Source organism: Melitaea cinxia, chromosome 16 (assembly GCF_905220565.1).
Source record: "Melitaea cinxia chromosome 16, ilMelCinx1.1, whole genome shotgun sequence".
Lineage (NCBI taxonomy): Eukaryota > Metazoa > Arthropoda > Insecta > Lepidoptera > Nymphalidae > Melitaea > Melitaea cinxia.
The window spans coordinates 6850769-6875273 of record NC_059409.1 but is presented as its reverse complement, the minus strand read 5'-3'; the positions used below and the strand labels follow the sequence as shown (position 1 = coordinate 6875273).

Below are 24505 nucleotides of genomic sequence, written 5' to 3'. Positions count from 1 at the left end.
GTTTTTTGTTTACGTTTTGAAAATTCTTCCAGGAAATGTAATACCTCTTCAGCGTTTTCCATTGTAATAAACGGTAGAAAACTAAAAAAAAACACCTCGACTAATGCCAACAATCTTCAATTGAAAATGTTAAGACTGCAGACAACAAATAACTTTTGTACAGATAATTATCGAAAAAGAAAATGTCTAACAGGTGTTTATGCTACATAATGGATGCGTTCCACTAAACGACCGCAACGATTTCATGCAACGCTATCTATCGTTCCACCTAAGGTTCGTGATCGTCGTGAGCGATCGCTCGACGTCATGAATAACGTCACTGTTCGCAACCAGATCAAACCCACTTTGCCCACAAAATAAAGGAGAGTCAAATTTGGCTTCCATTAAAATGTGGTGGGAATTTTTAAAAAACTACTGTCAACGTTAAATAATGAATGTCATCAGAACTTGTTGAATTTTCCGAGTATATTTCTCATTCGTTCTAATCTATATTGAATTAGGTTTTACTCTAATCCATGCCAAATATTTACTCACAACTCCCACAGCTGCTTGTTTTTATCATGCCACCATATTGCGAGTACATAGCGCTCGAATATGCGTTCCACCTATTAAATTCGCTTACAACGTCCGTGACATTTTTACGTTAGTGGAACGGCAATTTCAGCGGTCATTGTCGATGGCGTTGCGGGCCTTAAGAGGAACGTAGCCAATGTAGAAAACTAAGGACCATAGAGCAACACGGAGGGGAGTACAATAGCCATTGCGTTTGTTACCGATACAAAACTGTCTGTCATTTTTTGGGGGGAAATTACACACATGCACACTTAATCTAATTCCCACACAAAAATAATCGTCTGTCACTACGAAACTCACACATACTAAATTAAAGTCACACTTACATTTTTCACATACACATAGATACATTTTGTGTCATTAAGTAAAAACCAAATAATTGTGTTATATTATTAAAAATCACACTTAAATACTATCTGACTTCTAAGTTCTAACACACTCTAATGAAATCTGTAAAAATAGATTGTGTTAGCAATAGGTAAATAATTGTGTTTGCTCGCAAACGAAAAAAAAAAAACCGACTTCAATTACATCGATAAGTAATACAACGTAGGTCGACGAAAAAATAGTCAAGCAACTACGCGTTATCAAAGATTACTCAAAAAGTAGTAATCAGATCTCGATAAAATTTATATGTGACCACATGATAAACATCAGCTTTCGATTAAATTAAAAATTATCAAAATCGGTACACCCAGTAAAAAGTTATTGCGGATTTTCGAGAGTTTCCCTCGATTTATCTGGGATCCCATCATCAGATCCTGGTTTCCTTATCATGTTACCAAACAAGAGATATCTCATTTCTAACAAAAAAAGAATTATCAAAATCGATACACCCAGTAAAAAGTTATGCGGTACAATACAACGTAGGTCGACGAAAAAAGCGTCAAGTAAAAACGCATTATTAGATATAACTCGAAAAGTAGTTGTTAGATCTCAAATAAATTTAAATGGGACCAATTGACACACACCACCTTTCGTTTAAAAAAAAATTGTCGAAATCGGTCAACCCAGTCAAAAGTTCTGAAGTCACATACATAAAAAAAATACAGTCGAATTGAGAACCTCCTCCTTTTTTGGAAGTCAGTTAAAAAACTGAACATGAACTGAAGCATGGAGCGTTTCTCTATGCTCCATGAACTGAAGTAACACTGACATTTGACATTTAAAATAGTATGAATTAACATTTTACTTGATTTTTCTTCAAATTAAAATAGTTGCAAAAAGTATTATTCTTACGTTCGTTTTAAATACTGCACAATGAATTCGATAATAAGAAGAAGTTTTTATCCAATTTATAATAATACATTTAAGTTATCTCGTCGTTTATTAGCAGATGCAACAATCAATGAAAAAATTGAAAAAATAGTAAAAGAAAATAAAGTAGTCGTTTTTATGAAAGGTGTTCCTGATGCTCCTCGATGTGGATTTAGTAATGCTGTTGTTCAAATTATGAGAATGCATGCCGTACCTTACGAAAGTCACGACGTTTTAGCTGATGAAAAACTGCGACAAGGTTAGTACAGTATTGCGTTTAAGAATTTTGACACCGAACTATTTTTCGATGAGTTACGTCTTATTTTTCTTTTGTGTCAATTTCTAAGGTATATACAAAAATGTAAATTGAGTGTTTTTATGTTTATTTTCATTATTTTCTTTTCTCTATATTATTTTTCGTATTTCTTTACACTTAGTAAATATTGTTGTATATGACCTTAAAGTTAAGATAAAAGTAAAAAATTCTAGGGAAAGAATTGACCTAAGCATGGTAAGTCTGGACTACTTTGTAAAATAATCAAGATGAACTTGTGTCTTTAGTTTATATTATAAAAATATACCATCTATATTATAAAAATATACCATCTATATTATAAAAATATACCATCTTAATAGAGCTACAAAAATTAGAAACCATATATAGAATTTTTTTATAGTGATGGTAGTCTGATCTTACTCCGCTTACTTAAATTTGCAACTTGTTTAAAAATTGGAATAATGTCTTGACAATTTTTGAAAATGTAATACAAGAAGTATGACACTTCTTTTATTTACTCCTTTTTAAAAATTTTAGCTTAAAATATAATTTAATTGTAATTATTCTATTTTAACCACACCTCAAAATATTATTTTATACAGTACTTATTTAAAACTTTGAGAACCAATGTAATGAATAAATATTTAACCAAAAAGCTCAGATGGTTCCAAAATATGTGAAAGATCTCCGACTATAACTATCTAAAACAACTTTAAGTTAAGGGAATCAATGAAATATTAAACAAAATGATTATAAAAACAAAAACATTTTTTTTTAAATAATTGCATAATAATATCCAAAGGTAAATTAAGATTTATTTCAAAATATGCAAAATTAACTTGTTTTATTAAATTGTATGTAGCAGACGCATTATCATATGAAATAGTCTTGTATTCTATGTTATCAACACTAAGAAATATCCCGTATTTCGAAATACATATGAGTTGTACTATATTACCCCATGTATAAACTTAGCTGAACACACCTTATTATTTTTAATTTTATACTTTGTTTGAGTAATTCCATAGAACTCAACTCAACCTAACAACATTATATTAAAACTGAATATTTTTTCACTAAGTTTTAGATGCAATTGTTTATAAAAAATACAATTAATTCATTTTGGCTTAGATATCTACTTCTAAATCTATTTAACTTTATAAATCCTTATCATATTTTGGATGTGAAAAAGATTAAAAAAAAAATATTTTTATTGTTTTTAGGTATTAAAGATTATTCAAATTGGCCAACAATTCCTCAAGTATTTATAAATGGTGAGTTTGTTGGAGGTTGCGACATTATGCTTCAAATGCATCAATCTGGAGAACTAGTAGAAGAGTTAAAAAAAGTCGGAATAAAAAGTGCCCTGTTGACAGCTGAAGAAGCTAAAAAAGAAGAAAGCAAATAGTTCTCTTAACACTAACATATTATTTTAAACTGCAATATTAAATTATCAAATATTAATTATCTTTCAATTTATCTTGTCATATTTAGTATTTTATGTTATTACGAGTAATAGTAAACATTTTGTAAACTTTGATAGGTGATTGTTAGCCTCATAAAGTGTATGTAACAGTGTTTAAATGTTTGACTTATATTGTTATACATTTATTGTACTATTGTTTCGTTAAATAAATAAAAAAAATATCTTTCAATGAGTTAATTATAAACTAAATTAAAAATCAATTCTAATATCAAATATCAATACACTAAGAAGTTTGAATAATGTAATTTTGATAATCTTCTTCTTGATTTATTTACTATGTTTGCTATTACTAGATACAATTTGTGTAATTGTTATGTTAAGTTTATTGTTATATTAACTCCGTAAAATAATAAACATAATTATACATGTTATAAATATAGTAGTACAAAAATTAAGTTCTAACAACTGTTTATTTAATATTGCAGTGTAACCTACTAAAATTAGATCTTTTTCGATAAATGTTGTTTTAACTTATTATGAAAACTATAATTCTGGCTTATAAGACAAGTTTTTAGTGAATACAAAATGTCATTAAACAGCTGATATCTTTAAAAATGGCTTAGACTGGATTGCAAGTCAAAATTATATAGACTATTTGGCTAAAATATGGGCATAAAATTAGATGTATTTTACATAAAATATTAGAGGGATCATAGCTTGATAAAAAATATATGTAAAATATTAGGATACATTAATAAGTCTAGTCAAAAAGCTCTTTGGAACTTCTTGACTTATCAAGCTATTTTTCTAGACCTCATTCCGGCTCAAATGAGCTATGGCTTATATTTTTAGGAGCTTTATCTCTACTTCTCAATTTTTTGAACTTGTTGACGAGACTATAGTGTGCAAATAATCAATACTGATTATAATTATTCATTTTGCTAATAAATTTAACTGAGTTGTGACATTATATTTCTAATTATTTTTTATCTTTGCAGATTCAAGTTTTAATAATTTTTCAATGATATTTACTTTAGGATTTATGAAGACAAATCAGCTCAATGGTCTTCTTTAGCCGGCTAAAGCTAGAAATCTAAGACTGTATATTAAATTTTATATATTATCTGTATGAAGCTTTTAAGTTTATTATTACAATACTGCTGGTTTGTTTTTCTCGACCTTTCGCAAAGAACAATTAATTGTACTTCAAAATCGTCACTTACTCTACTGAGCATATTCAATTGGATTAGTTGAATTGTTAATAGAAATATCTTAAAATGCTGTTTTATCAAATAATATTTACAAGATTTATGATACAACTTTAATTTAGAATGGTTTCAAATTCACAATATTTTTGTTGATGTTGTAATTTTAGTTATTTAGTGTTTTATTTAAAATGAATTAACCAATTTAGATGTAGTAAAAGAAATTTGTGGATAACTAATAAATAGGTAATTAATTTTACCAGTTTTAGAGTGTACACTCTTTTAAAAGTGAAATAAAAGAATTTTCTGTTTAAGAGCTCTTTATTAAATTAGCTGTACATTCGAGTTAGTATACTTTTTGGGCACATAATTCATTCTTAATCTACACACCACTGCTTCCTCATAATATAATTGGTTGGATTAACAACACAGTCATTATTAAAAGACAAAAATATGGCAGATCATTTATTTAGAGTACTCATACCAAAATACTCTTACAAACGATTATCATGTAAAATGATATTCATGATAAATAAATAGATGCAGGCAAGTTATGGCGATCTATGACAATAAATAATTTGTGTGACACTTCCCTGCAACATTTATGAAATTTATACACTTACATAAAGTATAATGTACTTACCATCAAAGTGAAATAATTACTAATGGCAGTAATTTAAAAAATCAAACTTGTATAAATAATGTTTGCTTATAAATAAATAAAATATAACAAAAACATTCTTACAATGTGAATGAGTCTTATTTTGGTGTCACACATTAGTCAAGCCTAACATTAGCACCATCTTTAACTTACAAATAATTATTTTGTGACTTTCCTGATAATTTCATACAAAAGATAAAAATACCTAACTCTAATATATAAATAGTTATAAAACGGATATTTCTTCTGATTTGAGCCAAAAGTAAGGAGAACAACATGGTAGGAAAGTTATAGGCATTTTTGGTTAACATTGCACATTTTTAATACAGAACTGTTTTTATGACTAAAATTTTCACAAAAATTCTTTGCATTAATTTGACCAAGAAAGGGCGAACAATACGAGGGTCAAGTTAAGAAAATAATTTTTGTGTTGCTATAATTTATACCGCGGTTGTTATAATATATTTTCGCCCAAGGTGGTTAGTGCGGCTGGCTTCAGTGTCAAGATCTTCTCTTTTCATGTTGAAGTTACTAACCTTCGTTCAATGGGAACTTTTCAGATGCTGTCCGACGAAAGATCTGTTTTCAAAAAAGAATTATGAAACATGGTAATTTTTAAAAACATTTATACATAATTTTGGCAAGAATATTGATAACAAGGTTGGAAAACACCCAATGGGCGGTTATTTTAATTTCATTTTTTAACCGACTTCCAAAAAAGGAGGAGGTTCTCAATTCGACTGTATTTTTTTTTATGTATGTTACATCAGAACTTTTGACCGGGTAGACCGATTTCGAAAAATTTTGTTTTAATCGAAAGGTCGACCTACGTTGTATTATACCGCATAACTTTCTACTGGATGTACCGATTTTGATAATTCTTTTTTTGGTGGAAAGGGGATATCTCTTGTTTGGTACCATGATAAAGAAACCAGGATCTGATGATGGGATCCCAGACAAATCGAGGGAAACTCTCGAAAATCCGCAATAACTTTTTACTGGGTGTACCGATTTTGATAATTTTTAATTTAATCGAAAGCTGATGTTTATCATGTGGTCACATATAAATTTTATCGAGATCTGATAACTACTTTTTGAGTAATCTTTGATAACGCGTAGTTGCTTGACTATTTTTTCGTCGATCTACGTTGTACCTATTACTTGTCGATGTAATTGAAGTCGGTTTTTTTTTCGTTTGCGAGCAAACACAATTATTTACCTATTGCTAACACAATCTATTTTTACAGATTTCATTAGAGTGTGTTAGAACTTAGAAGTCAGATAGTATTTAAGTGTGATTTTTAATAATATATGAAAATAGTAGGCTGATAAATACAATGACCGAAAGGGTTTTTTCGCCAAGATGTAGTAATCAGTTCCAAATAATTACACGTCGGTGAGCAATGTTAAGTATGTTGTTATAAAGTTATATTATATGCAAATTGCGTTCGATGCAATTATATGATAATGTATGCACCAAGTGTGAACAACGCTGGCAATTCTTAAACATTTTTAATGTAGATATTCCAGGTCAAAACTGAATGCCAATGAAAAATATTGCTATGAGTAATATTTAGTTTTTACCATACCATACTAGGTATGAAAAAACTAAATTTTTGTGACTGTCTAAATTTTCGTAATTATGTAAGGTTGCTTTCGTTAGTAAGATTGTAATTACATTAATTAGCCAATAAAATCCTGGTAATGCTGTTAAAATGTTTCAGTAAGATAAATAAGCAAAAATATTCTTTAAGTGTTCTATGAACTTGTAAAACATAAGATAATAAAAGAGAGCGACACATGTTAGGTTGTTTCAGATGGCAAAGTGACGCTACATTGAGGTAGGACACAGCAGGAAATATCTTGTTCAAAATTTTGAGCAGCCCGACCGGGAAAGTATCTCAATCTTATAGAAGACCACAGACAAGTAATATTGGGGATTCTGGGGGGGCGGGGGGTTGGATGGTCAACGCGCTTGTAATGCTTCTGGTGCAGATATTTATACGCTACGCTGACCGCTTACCATCAGGATTATTATGGTTATTATTATATTATAAAAAAAATGCCGAAAAATACTTACCGACTTCGCCAAAGTATTGATTTTTAATTTTTAAGTTTGTTAGTTTAATTAAGTTTTCCTTTAAAAATTGTTTATTTATTTTGAATAAATGATAGTTATATTAGATACCGCTACCGCTCATGTATAATAGTGCGTGTGCTGTGTCAGCGGCGCCTAAACACCGACGGTCACGGATTCGATTCCCGCTCAGAATGGATATTATATTAGACGGTTTGGTTGTTAGTCCTTCTGGGCCTCCTCACCGTGCCTCGGAGAGCACGTTAAGCCGTCGGTCCCGGTTGTTATCATGTATACCTGATAGCGATCGTTACTCATAGTAAGGATATATCAGCCAACCCACATTGGAGCAGGACATGGGGAAAGAGGTCTATTACAGAAGTGGAATATTACAAACTGAAGCTTTATGTATAGAAAAAAAAAAATGAATATTTAATATATATAAATCTCGTGTCACAATGTTTGTCCGGGCTAATCTCCGAAACTACTGGAGCGATTTTAATGAAATTTGGCACAGATGTGTAACTTTGTCCAACTTGAAAGATAGGCTATAATTTATTTCGATATACACAATTATTATACTCAATAAAAAATTTAGGCGATGCGAAGTTCGCCAGGTCAGCTAGTAGTATAATATATGTTAACAAACGTTAATTCCGCCGATAAAGTGAAACCCGAGCAGTACATTACCTAGAGGTCGGTCTCGCCGTAGAGCGCGGTGGAGAAGGCCATGTAGTCGAGCGCGTGCGGCGGCGCGTTGGGCCCGCGGTAGGGCGGCATGCGCGCCACGCAGTACTCCGCCTGGTCGGGCGGCAGCTCGCGCCGCAGCTCGTCCGCCGTGATGTATGGCTGTGGCACAGGCATATGTCGATATTTATATTGTCGAACATATCGACTGTCCCTACGTACAGTATCGAAACAGAAAATTTTCTATTTTTTTATTGCATGAAAAAACTACTTTTTATGTATATTTTTTTTAAAGAAAAAAGAGAAAATGCTATAAAATACACACAAAATCACATTTTTCATGAGCTTATACTCAATATCGATACTTAACAAATCATTCAGCGTAAAAAATGTAGTGCCTTTTTTCAACTTCGATATTATACGTAGGGACAGTCGATATATGTACATCACTAAACGTACACGGACTTTGATTCTTGCACGGGTCATTCACTAAACAATAGTCAAAAAACAAAGATTTCAAGGTTGTCTCTAGTGACTGCTGTTTAAATGATCTTTAAGAGCCACAATTTACACAATCACAATTTTACGCTCTGCAAGTTTAGGTAAATTTGGTCACATCGCGCGAGTCGTACGAGCCGCACGATCTTTGTGCTAGTAAGTATAGTGTGACAACCAAAAGACCATCTTGATCATTTTCTAATGTATAATAAAAATTAATAACTATGGTATAAAATGTTTTTTACATAATTAATTTCTTAAAAATTTCAAGTATGTTATATAACAACAGCCAATAAATTTAAAATAAAAATAAAAAATCAATTTTATGAAACGAACAATTGAACAATTTGTTCAGATGTAATCCTAATATGAGTGTAAAACATTACACGTAGGTATAATAACCCTGTTGCCCTCGTGTATGCGAGTTTGCGTATAGCTTAGCAGTGTGTCGTAGACATCGTTTTTAATTCAGCGATTCCAAACATTGGTGATTTAAAAAAAAAAAAAAGTATATAATATTATTATTTTTAAATCGTTAGGGCAAGTAAGTGATATAGTGGTGAGTGAGTGATAAAGAATTCGAAGACATCTTGATCATGTTTTCAGAATAGTAGAAGATTACCCTTAGTTTTTTTTAAAAGATAAGTTAAAGTTATTTACTTTAGAAAATATATTTAATGTTTACAATTACTAATTTAAAAGTCATACCTTGTCACCAGCTAAGATCCTAAAGCTGTCGATGACTTGTTCAGCCGTGTCTGTGTCTGTAGATTCCCTCGTCATGAAGTCCAGGAACGCATCGAACGACACGTAGCCTGTATAAAATAACACATGATTAAATATACTTTCACAAAAAAAAATTTACACAATATAAAGTTATTTTGTATTTTATCAGTACTGGCAAGACCTATTTCATCCATTTCTATACGATTATTTCATTAACCTTTTGACCGCCGTAGTCACCTATACTTGACAAGGACTCGCGAGTCCTGTGCGCCAGCGACGTCTATAGGTGACAAAAAACCCGGACCACAAAAATATTAAATAAAATTATTAAAAAAATATTTCTAGTATTTTAATTCAACATTTATGAAAATAGAATATCCCCGCAACATTTGAGTATAAAAAACAAGTCTTTTAGAGCTACACGTACTGAGAAACATTGAAATAAAAACATGCATTTTTATTCCACGTAAATGATATGTCCAGAACGCCGAAGTCGTCTATAGTTGACCGCTAGGGATGTGACGCAAGAGGTATAAATAAATAATAAATAAATAAATATTTACAACATACACACACGGTCATCTGTTCCTAAAGTAAGCAACTTAATGCTTGTGTTATAGGTAACAGCTGACTGGTATAGCTATTTTTTTTTATAAGCATACATATAAATATAAATAAATATATATTATACCCAGACTCGGGGTGGGAATCAAACCCATAACCTCCGGAGCAGAAAGCACCGCTGACCTGTAGTCACTACAAACTGCGCCAACGGGCTAGTCAAAATGGTATAGATGATTTATATATTCTTTATTGCACTTTAAAAAAATCATAATTACAAGTCATTTTTGCAATTAGCTATTCAAAATTCAACTCAAACGTGTTATATTTTCTATAAATAATGTAATATTTGAATAAAACAAAAGGTAAAAAACATAAAACTATCATCAGCTAACATATAAATAGCAAATGAATAAAAAATCAAATCAACTAAAATCAATCAAATCGCCATAATAAATCTGATATCTCAAATCTGGCGCATCTCTAGCGCGTAGTCATTAATCCGTTCTCTACACGCCGTTGTCAAGTATAGACGACACGCTGATGACGTCATAAGCGAATAGCGAGAAAACTAGTGAAGTGCAAGACGAGCGATACCTTAGAACGTCGTCGCATTTTGGAAGGCGTCGATGATTTTAATAATATACAATAAAAAATATATATATTTATTTTCATTTTTTTTATCTAAGGTTAAGAGCGAAATTACGATTTTCTTTCTCATTCTCAAAATCATCTGGCAGCATCAATATCATCTCTAACCCCCATTCTCATAAAAGCTTTTTTCTAAAACCCATGTCGTGTCGTGTGTCGTGAAATATTTGATTTGAAATATTGCTACTTACTCAGTACTGTTTTAGTACTATTTGCTACCTAAGCAAAAAAATATTTAACGCATGTAAATATTTCTTTTAAACTAAGGCTGGCATCGACCGCACCGATTATATTAATTTGCTTCATCGGATCAACTACTGAGTTGGGGAACAATGGAACATGGGGCACTATGGAACAGTGTCGATAAAAATTTGAATTCTAAACTAATTCGTGTGGTAACGCTTCGACCAATTACAGCGCGTAGGGACTCTTGAAAATCCGTAATAACTTTTTACTGGGTGTACTGATTTTGATAATTTTTAATTTTATCGAAAGCTAATATTTATCATGTGGTCACATATAAATTTCACTGAGATCTGATATCTACTTTTTGAGTAATCTTTGATAACGCGTAGTTACTTGACTATTTTTTCGTCGATCTACGTTGTATTCGAGCAAACACAATTATTCTTGTTCAAAAGTTGAGATTTCTTTTCAAAGTACTTTCTTTTTAGTAAAAAAGTTTAAAGAATAGGTAAATCATATTTTTTTTCATTAATTTTAATCATTTGAGACAATTGTGTGGAAAGTTCAAAAAATAACCTAAGTTTTTATAAAACTCGTTTAAAACGTTGGCTTTATGAGGCACTATGGAACGGGGCACAGTGGAATACTGTTCTAATGAACTTTAAATAATAAACTATTATGTAATAAGACAATAATTGTGTTTGCAGGCAAACGAAAAAACTAACTTCAATTATATCGACAAGTAATACAACGTAGGTAGACGAAAAAATAGTCAAGTAAATACGCATTATCAAAGATCAATCAAAAAGTTGTAATCGGGTTTGGATGAAATTTAAATGTGACTACATGATAAACATCGGCTTTCGATTAAATTAAAAATCATCAAAATCGGTGCACCCAGTAAAAGTTATGCAGATTTTCGAGATCTCATTATAAAATCCTGGTTTCCTTAGCATGGTACTATACCGGGGTTATCTCCTTTCCAACAAAAAAAGAATTATCAAAATCGTTTCATAAACGACAAAGTTATCCCCGAACATAAATAAAAAAAATATAAAATATATATCGAATCGGTCGAATTGAGTAACCTCCTCCTTTTTTGAAGTCGGTTAAAAAATTACAAATTTGAATTCGGTTAATTTTTTTCTAAATTACTTTTCATGTATATATCGATTCGATTCGAAATCGATATATAGCCTGCGGCTTCCTTTCGTGCGACACAGCACGTCTCTAAAGAGAGTTTCCTAACCGTAGGTCAGCTGCGCCGTAGTCGTCCAGTCGTGACAATGACGTCATGGCGATAGAAAAGAGTGTTGTGCTTTACTACGATTATTTTTGTAATGTTTGTTTTTTATTTATGTTGTTGTAAGTATATATAACGAGTGCAAGATAACACAAGAAAAATATTAAAAAATAAACCTTCCGAGATTATATAAGTAGTCATTTATTGCATAAAAACCAACAAAAACAAGTCACTGTGTGGTACTCGATAACGACTCTTGGCAGCACTATTTTTTTCGTAGGTATTTTTGTTTATTTTATGCCTTGGCGTACAGGGCACGGGAATGGTTTTGAGGCGTGGCGGTCAAAAGGTTAAGAGATAAGATACCTTTAATTCTACAATTGATTTTAATAATAAATTCTTGTGCCATTCGACAAGTACGATATGTAAAATCTATATACATATAAATAAAAATGAAATGTTTGTCTGATTTCAAAATAACTATTTTTTCAAGTGCATATAGTTATTTATACGATATTAAAACATAAACAAAACGATTTTAATATTTTTGTCTAAGAGGAGGTTGTGGAAATTCGACGAAATCGAGATTTACGCGGGAGAAACCGCGTTTACCGCGCGCGAGTAGGTACCTACCGCCTATATAGAGGTGATATAACCACATATATTTTTCTATTAAATAACGAAAAATTTTGGTAGCAAGAGGTATATAAAACTCCAAAATAAGATAAAAGAAGTTACATGGTAATAAATACTATTTATTCTAAAAAACAATGAGTTTACCTGATAAAACAAAATGTTTTATATAATTCTGGACGATTACTAAATTGTTAAATAAATCAACAAGGTTAAAATTGTGAAGACCAAATGGGCTTAAATATGAGATATATATATTTTACCAGTGTTGTTGGGGTCGACAACGGCCAGGATGCGCTGGAAGTCAAGTTCTCCCTGCCTGTCCTTGCCGATGCTGTAGCCGAGCGATACGAGGCAAGACTTAAGTTCTTCAGGTGCCAAACGACCTATGAATACATTTTACATTTTAATATGACAATTTAACAAGATTTATCGAAATATAGGATTTCGATTGGCAGTCACTTAAAATGATCATATAGATACATGTCTTTGCTAGAACATTAAGTATTAAAGGTTAAACAATGAAAATAATGAAAGGCAAGAAAAGCTAGCAAACATTTTTTTTTTGCTATTTTTCGTCCATAATATTGTATTGCGGTAGTAAAAGCTACCGCGTGTGACTAAAAGTAAACTAAACTTTAAACAAGGTTTAAATTGTGTATAGAGTTACCGGTGCGGTTCTTGTCGAAGTGGTTGAAGGAAGCTCGGAACTCGGTGAGCTGTTCCTGCGTGATTCCCTTGGAGTCGCGCGTGAGGATCTGGTTCTCCACCTCGTTGATGGTGCGGTTGATGGACGTCAGCAGCTGCTCCCAGCCCACGCGGAGCGTCTCCATTGTGTATTGCGAGTATCTGAGGACATTGCATTGTTATATCTGAGGCGTACAGAAATATTGGTATTTATTTTTATGAAACGTTGTTTCCATACGTTTCCAAACGTTGTTTTCCATATGAATGGGACACGATTATTATCTTGGGATACAAAAAATAGGCTACGACCTATTCTCAGATCTATCAAATACATACGAAAAATAATTTTTTGTTTATTAATTATCCGCCAACCCATAAACCCACATTGGAGCAGCCTGGTGGATTAAGCTCTGATCCTTCTCCTACACGGGGAAAAAGGCCTATGCCCAGTAGTGGGATATTAAAGGCTGAAGCGTTATCATTAGAATATATCTAACCTGTTTTCGAAGATCATGCCCTCCTGTACTGCCTGGTGGATGCGCTCGAGCTCTTCGATGTGAGGCTTGTACGCGTACACTCCCGCCTCGTACTCTTTCAGCCTGTGCAGCTGGTCTTCCAGCGAGCCCTGCAAATATATTATTGCTTATAACGACTTACCTTATACTTCAAGCCACCTATTCCAAAGCTTTAATACTTTAAAAATTTCAATTATAAAATATACTGATATTATAAATGTCATTGAATTAGTATTTTAAATACGATCTAAAGCTATCCAACTGGTATTTGGGAATGGATTTCCCAATGGAGCTTAAATTCCAAGTCTGGGAGAAGGAAGAGACTGGCAAATTAATCTTCAAAACCTCTCTATATTAGAACATTTCCACAGCCAGTGACATGAGTACGTCGAGGGATCACCTGCAAGCCCATGCCGATGGCGGTGACGGCGTCCATCTGGCGCTCGATCCAGGGCCCCACGGCGTTGGCTTTCTCCGCGAACTGGCGCCGCAGCGTCTCGTTGTTCTGCTGCTTGCGCAGCTCGGCGGCGAGCGTGCCGTCGCGCTGCGGGACCAGCTGCCGCACGTCCGACCACTTGCGGTTCAGCTCCTGGGGGGGGGGGGGGGGGGTTAAATCATGCCAAAAACTTAAGAACCTTCAAAACTATTTATTACTATTTATTATTTGAAAACTATATATTACTTTTAACTGAGGTAGAGCACAGCAGGAATTTTCTGCTCAAAATATGGAGCAGCCCGACTGGGGTAGTACCTCGACCTTACAGAAGATCCTAGCAAAATAATACTGTTTTCAAGCAGTGCTGTGTTCCTGTTGGTGAGTAAGGTGACCAGAGCTCCTGGGGGGATTGGGGATCGGGTCGGCAACGCGCTTGCGATGCTTCTGGTGTTGCAGGTGTCTATAAGCTACGGTAATCGCTTACCATCAGGTGAGCCGTACGCTTGTTTGCCGACCTTGTGACATAAAAAAAAAAAAAGTCCGGTGGCGCGAGTTGCAGTGAATCTGCTTTCTACTCCGGAGTCTGGGTGTGAGGTCGTATACGTATTTATTAATATGGTCGCCTAATGGTCTACATTCGACCATAATCTATAATGTATTCTCAATTTGACTATATAAACTATAAGTGTGTGAAATCTTATACTTCTCCGTCCGCGCAATTTTCGTAACATGTCACCAAGTATTAGAATTTATTAGTAGTCATAGATGTACTATTCGTTATTTATACTTACTCATTTGTTATTACTAAACTTCGTTTTAAGAACTTAAAATTTAAATTATATGTGTATAATTTACACAGTATCAGAGTAATTAATAAATCTAATTTCATTGATTTCCAAATTTTATTATTAAAATATATCGATTACGACATTAAATCACGTTATACACCTAAAAGAGGGTTATTTGTACTTACGTGTGCAGTAAGCGTAGTGTAGGGGTTTTCCAAGCCACCGGGGATCTGGTGTTGCTTCACGATGGACTCGACCTGGTGTACCAGGTTTACGATGGCTTGATACTCCTTGTCGGCCTCGCCTAGCGTAGCCTTGAAGCGTGCGTGGGCGTCCATGAGACCAGAGATCTCTTCGATGGTGTGCACGATGAACATGTCGACAAGATCTTCGCGAGTACCGTCCAACCTGAATATAGTTTTTACTAGTTAGTTACAAACATCAGTTTAACAGAGAGATGATATTGTTGTCTAGTTATTTAGCTGATTATATTTCGAAAAAATAGACTATTTCCAATAACAATAAACAATTCAGACAAAAGACATTGCAATAATTTAAAAAAAAAAAAACAAAAATACCCGCCATTTGGAAATGTGAGAGAGCTAGAAAGAGATACAAATCTACTTATTCACACTACTGACTTCCAGTTTGACAGGGTGGCACCGCTAGAGCGAGAGAGGAACATATATAGCTATATATAGAGGGCGCGAGAGTCACCGACCAGTTGTTGAAGGGCGCGGCGCGCTTGGCGAACTCGAGGTGCAGCAGGTCGATCTGCTCCAGCACGCGCTCGGCGTCGTCGAGCGCGAGGCGGCGGCGCTGCGTGAGCGCGCCGAGGCGGTCCCACTGCCCGCAGATGCGCTGGCAGCGCGCGTTCACGGCGCCCACCTCGTGGTACTCCAGCGTGCTGCGGACGCCCCACAAATTAACAGGTTTTTATAGTCTACTAGCTGACCCTGCAAGCTTTTTTTTGCCATATATTTCATTTACCTTCTCAATCCCCCCCCCCCATAACTTAGGGGTATGAAAAATAGATGTTGCTCGATTCTCAGAACTACCCGATATGCACACAAAATTTCATATTTTATTAACCATCTTAACCCCCCCCCCTATAACTTGGGGAATGAAAAATAGATGTTGGCCGATTCTCAGACCTACCCGATATGCACACAAAATTTCATAATATTTTATTAACCCTCTTAACTCCCCCCCCCCCCATAACTTAGGGGTATGAAGAATAGATGTTGCTCGATTCTCAGAACTACCCGATATGCACACAAAATTTCATGAGAATCGGTCAAGCCGTTTGGAGGAGTTTAACTACAAACACCGCGACACGAGAATTTTATATATAAGATTATCGTTTAGTTATAACATATGTTAATTTAAATATAAATTTTATTAATGTTTTTATTATGCAATAGAACGTAATTTAATCTATAAGCACGTAAGATAATTAATTTTTTTCATATTATAATGTAACAGGGATTATATATATATATATATATGTAAATAAGGCCTGTTTACATATATAATATGTTTTGAAAACATTTGTAAAGATAATGAACATGAACTATTTATGTTGTGTTAAGTTTGTAAGTCGTTAAGTATAAAATTTTAATGGTCGTTCTAATGTCTGCTTCAATAAATATTATTTTCGAGGTTACCTTTCCGTTACATTTCAATGTTAAAAGTTATACTCATTCTATTCAAAAGAAATATTCAATGTCTATTTATGAAAAAATTAATATAAATAAAAAGTAAACAATTAAACAAATTTATAAAATTGTTTTCTTCTTGTAAATGATAAAAATATGACAAAATAATAACTTCAATTTCCCTTTCATTAACACTGTATGAAAGTAAAATTTATTTCATACTTTATAGTTATTAACAAGTTTGGTTTATTACACACAGATATTTTTTATAGATTTGAGTTTCGAAAGAGTTGTTCTGTGATTTACTCATATTAAATGTTATGGCGGCATAAAATTTAATATGAGTCAGAGGAACTAGAAGCACAGGATAATAAAAGTTATATGACCAACGCCAATATTCGTCACGATTAGAAATCGTCTTTAACCTATTTGCACAGTAACCGGTATTAACAGTTTTTCGATAAAATTAAACCTAATTTTTCAGGTCATTGTAGAATTGAAACGTTTATTTTTATATGGTCGGCCACTTAAGTTGTTTATTGATTTTATTGAATGTGTTTGGCGATGATTTTACGAAAGGTAAACCATTTATAAGGATGTTATTGAAATTAAATTTTTAACCGACTTCATTTGTTAATGTCATTGAGTTGTCACATTGTGTATTTTAAGTTAGACGCCTTATTTTAAATTAGTAAACAGTAACACAGTAACAGGGGTTACAAAGGAGTGGAAGCCCCTTAGCCCCAAATTATTTTCCAAAATAATGGTTATTTTTTTAATAGGTAAAACGCAAAAAAACATATGAAAGGAAAAGTTGTTTACTAGTATTTACTAGTCTGAATTTGAATTTTTTTTCTGAAGGCTATTTGGGGGGGCCCCTATTTTGTGGTGGCCCCGGGTCTGTAGCCCCTCTTGCCCTCCCCTAAATCCGGCCCTGATAGTACGATACTTTTAAAAATGATTTTCTTAAACTATTATTTGATTTTTTTGACGTATGAAGTGAATAACAACGACACGTTAGCGCAACGGTTACATTACTGGCCTATGGCTGTTGCACTGGCATTTGCGTGTTCGATCGCCGCACATGTCATGTCATACATTTGTATTCGCTATACAGACGTTTGCTGATCTTTCTGTGGTCTGGGGGTCTGTGCTTGCGTATATGTTTCTAGACACAGTAGTAAATACTAGACCGCGACAGTAAGTCCAGCTGCGATCATTGCGCTAACACGTCGTCAAAGATTTATTTTACTTATTAATTTATAGTTAAATAAGACCGGTGTCTCACTTGAGCTCCTGAGCGATAGCGGCGATCTGCTCGACGCGGTCCTGGTGCGCGGCGAGGTCGGACTCGAACGCCTCGTGCTTCTTTTTCAGCGCCTTGATGTCGTATAGCTTGCACTGGCGGAAGTCTTGTGACTGCAGCATCTCCTCTTTACCTGCAAATTGTGTAAAGGAGCTAATAGTAATATCGTATGTGCGTTGTAAACAAAAAAAAGTGATTATTTTTGCCTAAATATATTTTATTCCACATCGGGGCATTATTTTAATTTCTGACGAACCTTAAAGGCTATGTAAGATGACACTTTTTTAGATGGTGTTTTATTTACAAAATATCATACAATTTTGAATTTCCTCGATATTTCCAAAACATTGTGGTTTGGAAAACTTTTACTTTGGGAGTTTGATATCCATATACATTAGTTATATGTTTGTGACATAAATGTTGCTACGAGTGACACACTATACTATAAAATCTGCTTTTCACTACTGATTCTCCTGCTCTATAATATTAATATATATTCGATAGTGTTTCATTACCCCTGGTCCAGTCCTCATGGATGTCGGCCTTGTGCTTGAACTTCTGCGCGAGGTACTCGAGACGCTCGAGGCGCATCATCTCGCTCAGAAGCCACTCTTCGAATGCTTTCTCGGCGATTTCCAGACCTTTCCATGCTTGTGCGATGTCCTAATTATGAAAAAAAGTGATTATATGAAAATTAGCACATAAATATTATTGTTGTTTTGGTTTTTTTTTTGTATAACAATAGAAATCGTCAATTCTTAAATAAAATAAAATAAAAATAGGGTAGAAGTTTTTCTTCGGACAGGATCTAAAGGATATTAAGTATATTCGTTTTTTCAAGGTGTACCCTTTTATCGGATAAATTAAGGGTGCTGTTACTTTGAATTTGACTAAGAATGTCAAATAACATTTTCTACTTACAGAGACCATCTTGCCTTCAGTGGGCATATAGGCGGGGCGGTTGCTGAGACGCAGTTTAGTTTGTAAGGTGTTGAAGTTGGTCTCCAGTTTGGCCTTCTGCTCTACACGAGGTGGCTTGTGCTTACGCCTAAGTAATTAAAAAAAACGCATTAATTTATTTAAATTTTAAAGTCCTCACTGTAAATTTTTATTTGCAAAAACTGGTGAGGAATATGATGTATGGGAAGAATTACATTGAATTTGGTACCTATAAGTACGGTAGTCCTCCAGTTTTTTCTGACATCCTGCAAGTGAGTTGTCAGTTTGGCGGCTGTTCAGCCATGGCATGGTGCGTCGAATCCAGTCCAATAGCTAAAAGAGAGATAACAATATTTTTAAGAAACAAGATTATAATATGCAATTGTCTAAATGATTTAATAGATATAATAAATAAGACTTACGTCGCTGGCAAGACGCTCGTACTCTTCCATGAGGCGTTCGTTCTCCTGGTTGACCTTGAGAACTTTGCATATGCGGTTCGCGGCCGTTTCAGCCTGTTTATGGAAATGAACATTTTTGTCATAAATCTGTATTACAAATATCCTGGTTTTTCGAACAATATGTATTGTAAATGTATGTTATGTTATGTAGTGATTATAAATTTGCAAACATTTATTAGATCTAGCCTGTAACATTGCACTGCTATGTTTCCATGTAGAACGATTGGAGCTTAGTCCACCACACTACTCCACTGCAGGTTGGCGGATATATTCTCTACTATGAGTAACGATCGCTATCTGGTATTTATGATAACAACCGAGACCGACATCGTGCCTCGGAGAGCACGTTAAGCTTAATGTACCCTTCGAGGCACGGAGAAGACCTACAAGGATAGACATCCAAACTGGAAAGAAATACTTATTAATTCAAATATCCATCCCGAGCGGGAATCGAACCAGCAAACCGGTGTGTAGGCGTCGACATCACACACGCACCACTCACCAGAGGAGTTGTTGTAATATTCATTAATATTCTGTAATTTAACTAATCAGTATTGGAAATAATAATTTGAAAGCTAATGTGCCATATTTGTTTACTTTTGGTTTCTTTTGTAAAATGATAGCTTAAAGGAACCTTAAAATATTATAAGTGATTATAAAAATCAAATGACACTAAAAAGGGTATGACAAACCTTCTGAGCACCAGAGAAGCAATGGTAGTATGAAGAGACGTAGGTCATGACGGCGCGCTCGTCAGGCATCGCGGTATTCTGCAGATCTAGCAAGCGGCACGCAAGCGACACGGAGTTAGTTCATGCGATGTTTACTCATTATTGTAGATACGGCATACTTAACTTGTATTTACTTCAGAAAAGCTTGTAAATATATTTCTATGAATGAAATACTCGGAGTTCAATGGAGTCCCAGAAATATCAAATAGGACAACACAAAGGCCCCAAGCATTGGTCTATATTTTAAGCTATGGTTTAGTTAAAAACAAAAAGCTAATATAGTGTTATTTTTAAATTACATTACAAATATTATTATCTGCATTGCAAAGGTAACATAGATATGGATTTCACGTCTACAGTAATAATATGGTTTAAAACTTAATATAATTTAGACATTATCAGGGACTATATCAGATTTTATTTTTATATGCAGGGGAGGATGGTTATGGGAGCTTCAAAAATAAATGATTTAAATATTTATGTAGATTGATTCTAAGATATATGAAACAGGTAAACTTACAATAAATTTTATATACATATAAAGCCAATACGGAAAGTTTAAGTTTACCAAGAAGCCTTAAGCACAAAGCGACAGATAGAGATGGTTGCGAAAAACCAGTTGAAACTTGACTATGTCATTATTTATCTAGAACGGCTCCCATTACCAACACGTATCCATTGCTCCCCCACATTGACAACAAAGAATTGCTGATACATTCGGATCATGCTATAAGTGACACACAAAGGCCTGGCGTTAGGGACTCGGGTTTCGAATTCTTTGGCAGCCATTTTATTTTTGTACCTGTTGCGCGCCTTGGAACGCGTGGTAGTAACATGACACATAGGTCATAATGGCGCGTTCGTCCGGCTTGGGTGTGTTTATAAGGTCTGTAATATCCAGCATAATAATCTATAACTATGATTCATTGTTTACATTTTTTATAACGAGTTTTGTAGCTATATATCTTGATTGATCTCATCGGAGGTTCGTAATATAATTACGATGTATTTTTTGTATTTGCATTTTTTCACGGTTCGATTTTTTGAAATAATATTTTGATGTAATCGAATTCTAAACAAAGCTCTATGTGATATTTTAGAAGTAGTAAAATTTACATAATAACAAAAGAAAAACTATTGCTTTCATATGAATTGTAAAATATTTACCGTCGGGATCCAACATGCGGGGGATATCGAGATACTTCTCGGCGACGTCGAATGCGGTGTTCAAGTTTTCGAGTGGATTGTCTTTGGAGAGTTTGCTGTAATCGATCAAGTCGGGCCTGTGTCTGTGGATGAGAGCACAGAAGGCCAAACCGTCCTTGAAGGACAGGTGGAAGTTCTGAACATTTACATTCTTGTAAGGTGCAGTCTTGCGTTGGCACCAGAGAAGTAGACCTTCCTGCAAATTAAATAAAAAAAAATTTTAATATCGGTTGCGATGATGTAATTTTTTTTCTAGTACAGCTACAGATGATTGTGCACAATTTTTATAAACGTTGTATTAAAAATAAATTGAAATGTTGAATACAAAAATAAATTACAAAAATGTTTATAACATTTTTTAGTATTACTGAAGTAAATCTTCACCAATATTCTATCATGCATAACTTTCATCGACTTTAAGAAGTGTTTTTTGTACCTTTGCGGTCATTTCTTCTACCGAGATATCCTGGATGGCGAATCTCAAAATGATGGTCCAGATCATACCAAGCGTCATCTTAAGGTTACCATCAACAATTTCTTCAGCACCGATGGAGACCAATTTCACACCTGAAATACAAATTTAGTTCATTCAATCATCAACATATAGTAATAACTTTTTATGATAATTTTGCTATTTATGATATTATGATTATATTTGATTGTTTACATTAGAAAAGTCTTAAGCCTAAAGCTAGTAGGCTTCCTAAATTCAAGTTAAATAACAGATACTCAGAAAAGGTACGCGTTTCAGATTCGCAGGGGTAAAATTAATAGATATACTCTCTAACAACTCTCAAATAGCAAAGGACTTTTTCTATCATATATGAATAAAACTCAGTAATAAAATTTGACATTCACTTTGTTTATTTTCTATAAGCGTATTTCCTATCCACTCATTAAATATTCTCAACGTCTATCTGGAATAATGCACCTCTCAAACGGCATCATATTCAAAACAGGTTCAGTGATTCCGGATGTTACTTCCCACATAGATAGTAAGATGCTGTGGTCAAAACTCGAACTCTCTTTCTTTCTATATAATATTAGTAGAAGTATATTTGTAGATGTTTTATATGAATATCTGTACATATTCTATCTACATTGATTTCTAAATTTGCTAGCCAATTATAATTAGAATAACACATCATTGCGTAATTTAATAATATAATTATAGTTTCATCGCGATGCCAATCGTCAAAATAAATATTCATCTAAATAGTATCAATAATTATACAGAGACGAAGTGAGCTGAAGACAGGTGCCTTGACCCTAATGTTGCTAAGAATAAACCGCCATTAGTTTGGCTTGCTAAAGATCATTTAAATTCTACGACTAGAGAGTTAATGAAGCAAATTAACGTTTTACAAACTATCTGCTCTACCACTTTCTACATTTTACCAATAAAATTGAATGACAGAGAAAACAATTACATATAAGTGTGTATTGTTTCTCCGCTTGATCGTTTCATTTTATAGTGTCATTTCAGATAAAACTTTCTGGTTGTAAAATATACAATTTACATATTTATACGATAACAATTTGTGTGGCTTCGTGCATAAGTGGATATGTAGGTACTAGTTCACGTGTGCTAGAATAAATTTAATAAGTTATATTCAACCTACTTTACTCTACACCCTTTACTCGAATCGCGGCGAATATGTAACACCCACATAAGTATATAACTGTTTTGAGATATAAAGTCAATTGTAAATTGTAAATTAATACGATTAATGAATGATAATTCAGTTTTAAACATTGATAAGTTACATGAGAATTTAATTAACAAATTATTAACCTTTAGATGCAATAAAGTCGAGTGCTTTGTTGACGTTGGCGATCTTGTGGAAACGCATCTTGCCGCGGTCGGGCTTGGGTAGGGTTTCCCCGGAAATTACTTCAAGCAGCAACATCAGTTTGAGTCCATTGCGGAAGTCGTCTTCGATGTTTTCGATGCCAGTGCCGGCTTTCCTCAGGTGACTGTTGCACCATGCTGTAAAGGTCTGAAAGAAGAAACAAACAACTTTGTTATTGCAAAATTGTTAATAGAATTTATTAGATTGTACTAATAATTTTGTAGGTGTTTTTAAGTGCAATAAAGAATATATATAATTTTATGACGAATGTTAATTGTTTCTGGAGTGCGTACGTAATTAGTTTTTAATTATTACAATGTGAACTGTATACAACTACCCTAAGATCATTTACGTGTATAAAAAATATAGTTATTTATATAATTATTAAAGTGAGATGCTTTAGCGATAATCTATTACATGTAAATATGTATTTTATTCTAGCGTCTTCGGTGCGACAAAGCTAGCCTTGCGGTCACCAACCCGCCTGCCCAGCGTGGTGACAATGGGCAGAACACAAGAGTTCACGCCATTTTTGGCGCCAACTTGTGGAGGCCTATGTCCAGCAGTGGACTCTATTAGGCTAAAATGACGATGAATGATGAAGTATTTTCTTTACTTTCTGTACTCAAAATACAATTCAATACTTTTAATAGTAAATTGCAAACGAATCAAGACTAAATAATTTTTATGACTTGCAACTTGTTTGATATTTAAAGCGTAGTATAGTGTTTCCAAAGCACCTATGTTTAGTTATAAGTAAAATATTAGGAATCCCATTAAACTGCAGCCCTAAGTGCTGTTAATCAATACCTTTAGCTACGGGGAAAGCGAACAAGGGCCCGACCCTTTGTCATCGAAATTTGCGAAACAATATTAGTACTTACACTTACCCTTTAGGTATACATATGATTGTTATTTGTACCTTTTAGTGTTTAGTGTTAGATTCTATAATATTATATTAATATGTTGTATAGAAATCATATGGATGATTTAATATAAAAAGTAATTGTATTACCGTTTACATAGCATAACTAAAATTATGATCACTATATAAAGTACTTTAAACAAATATTAGACGTTTTATGCTGTGTAAGTCTAAGCGTATTACTCGATCCGCACAATTTTTGCGTTGTTAATATGTAATTCGTTAATATGTAATACCAGGTCTGTTAATATGGGTTGTTGAGCTATACTTCAAAGCCGAAATTACGACTGCATATTTATTTACGTAATCGTAACTTACTGTAGCTTATGCTATTGTTAC

At 33.7% G+C, this 24505-nt stretch overlaps 2 protein-coding genes across 2 annotated transcripts; one reads left to right on the top strand and one right to left on the bottom strand.

Annotated features, from left to right (window-relative positions):
• Positions 1 to 1699: 1699 nt before the first annotated feature.
• LOC123660775 (uncharacterized monothiol glutaredoxin ycf64-like) lies at positions 1700 to 5052 on the top strand. The gene is made up of 2 exons (XM_045595809.1): positions 1700 to 2089; positions 3331 to 5052. The coding sequence occupies exons 1-2, from the start codon at positions 1834 to 1836 to the stop codon at positions 3513 to 3515; spliced, it is 441 nt and encodes a 146-aa protein (XP_045451765.1). The 5' UTR covers positions 1700 to 1833; the 3' UTR covers positions 3516 to 5052.
• Positions 5041 to 23397, bottom strand: LOC123660774 (alpha-actinin, sarcomeric). The gene is made up of 18 exons (XM_045595808.1): positions 23184 to 23397; positions 21825 to 21955; positions 21350 to 21584; positions 20985 to 21070; positions 19413 to 19505; positions 19220 to 19323; positions 18973 to 19099; positions 18567 to 18714; positions 18034 to 18184; positions 15809 to 15994; positions 15273 to 15495; positions 14264 to 14452; positions 13846 to 13973; positions 13332 to 13510; positions 12925 to 13047; positions 9370 to 9476; positions 8167 to 8325; positions 5041 to 5978 (listed from the first exon to the last, which is right to left on the bottom strand). The coding sequence occupies exons 1-17, from the start codon at positions 23296 to 23298 to the stop codon at positions 8167 to 8169; spliced, it is 2484 nt and encodes an 827-aa protein (XP_045451764.1). The 5' UTR covers positions 23299 to 23397; the 3' UTR covers positions 5041 to 5978.
• Between the last annotated feature and the right edge of the window lie 1108 nt (positions 23398 to 24505).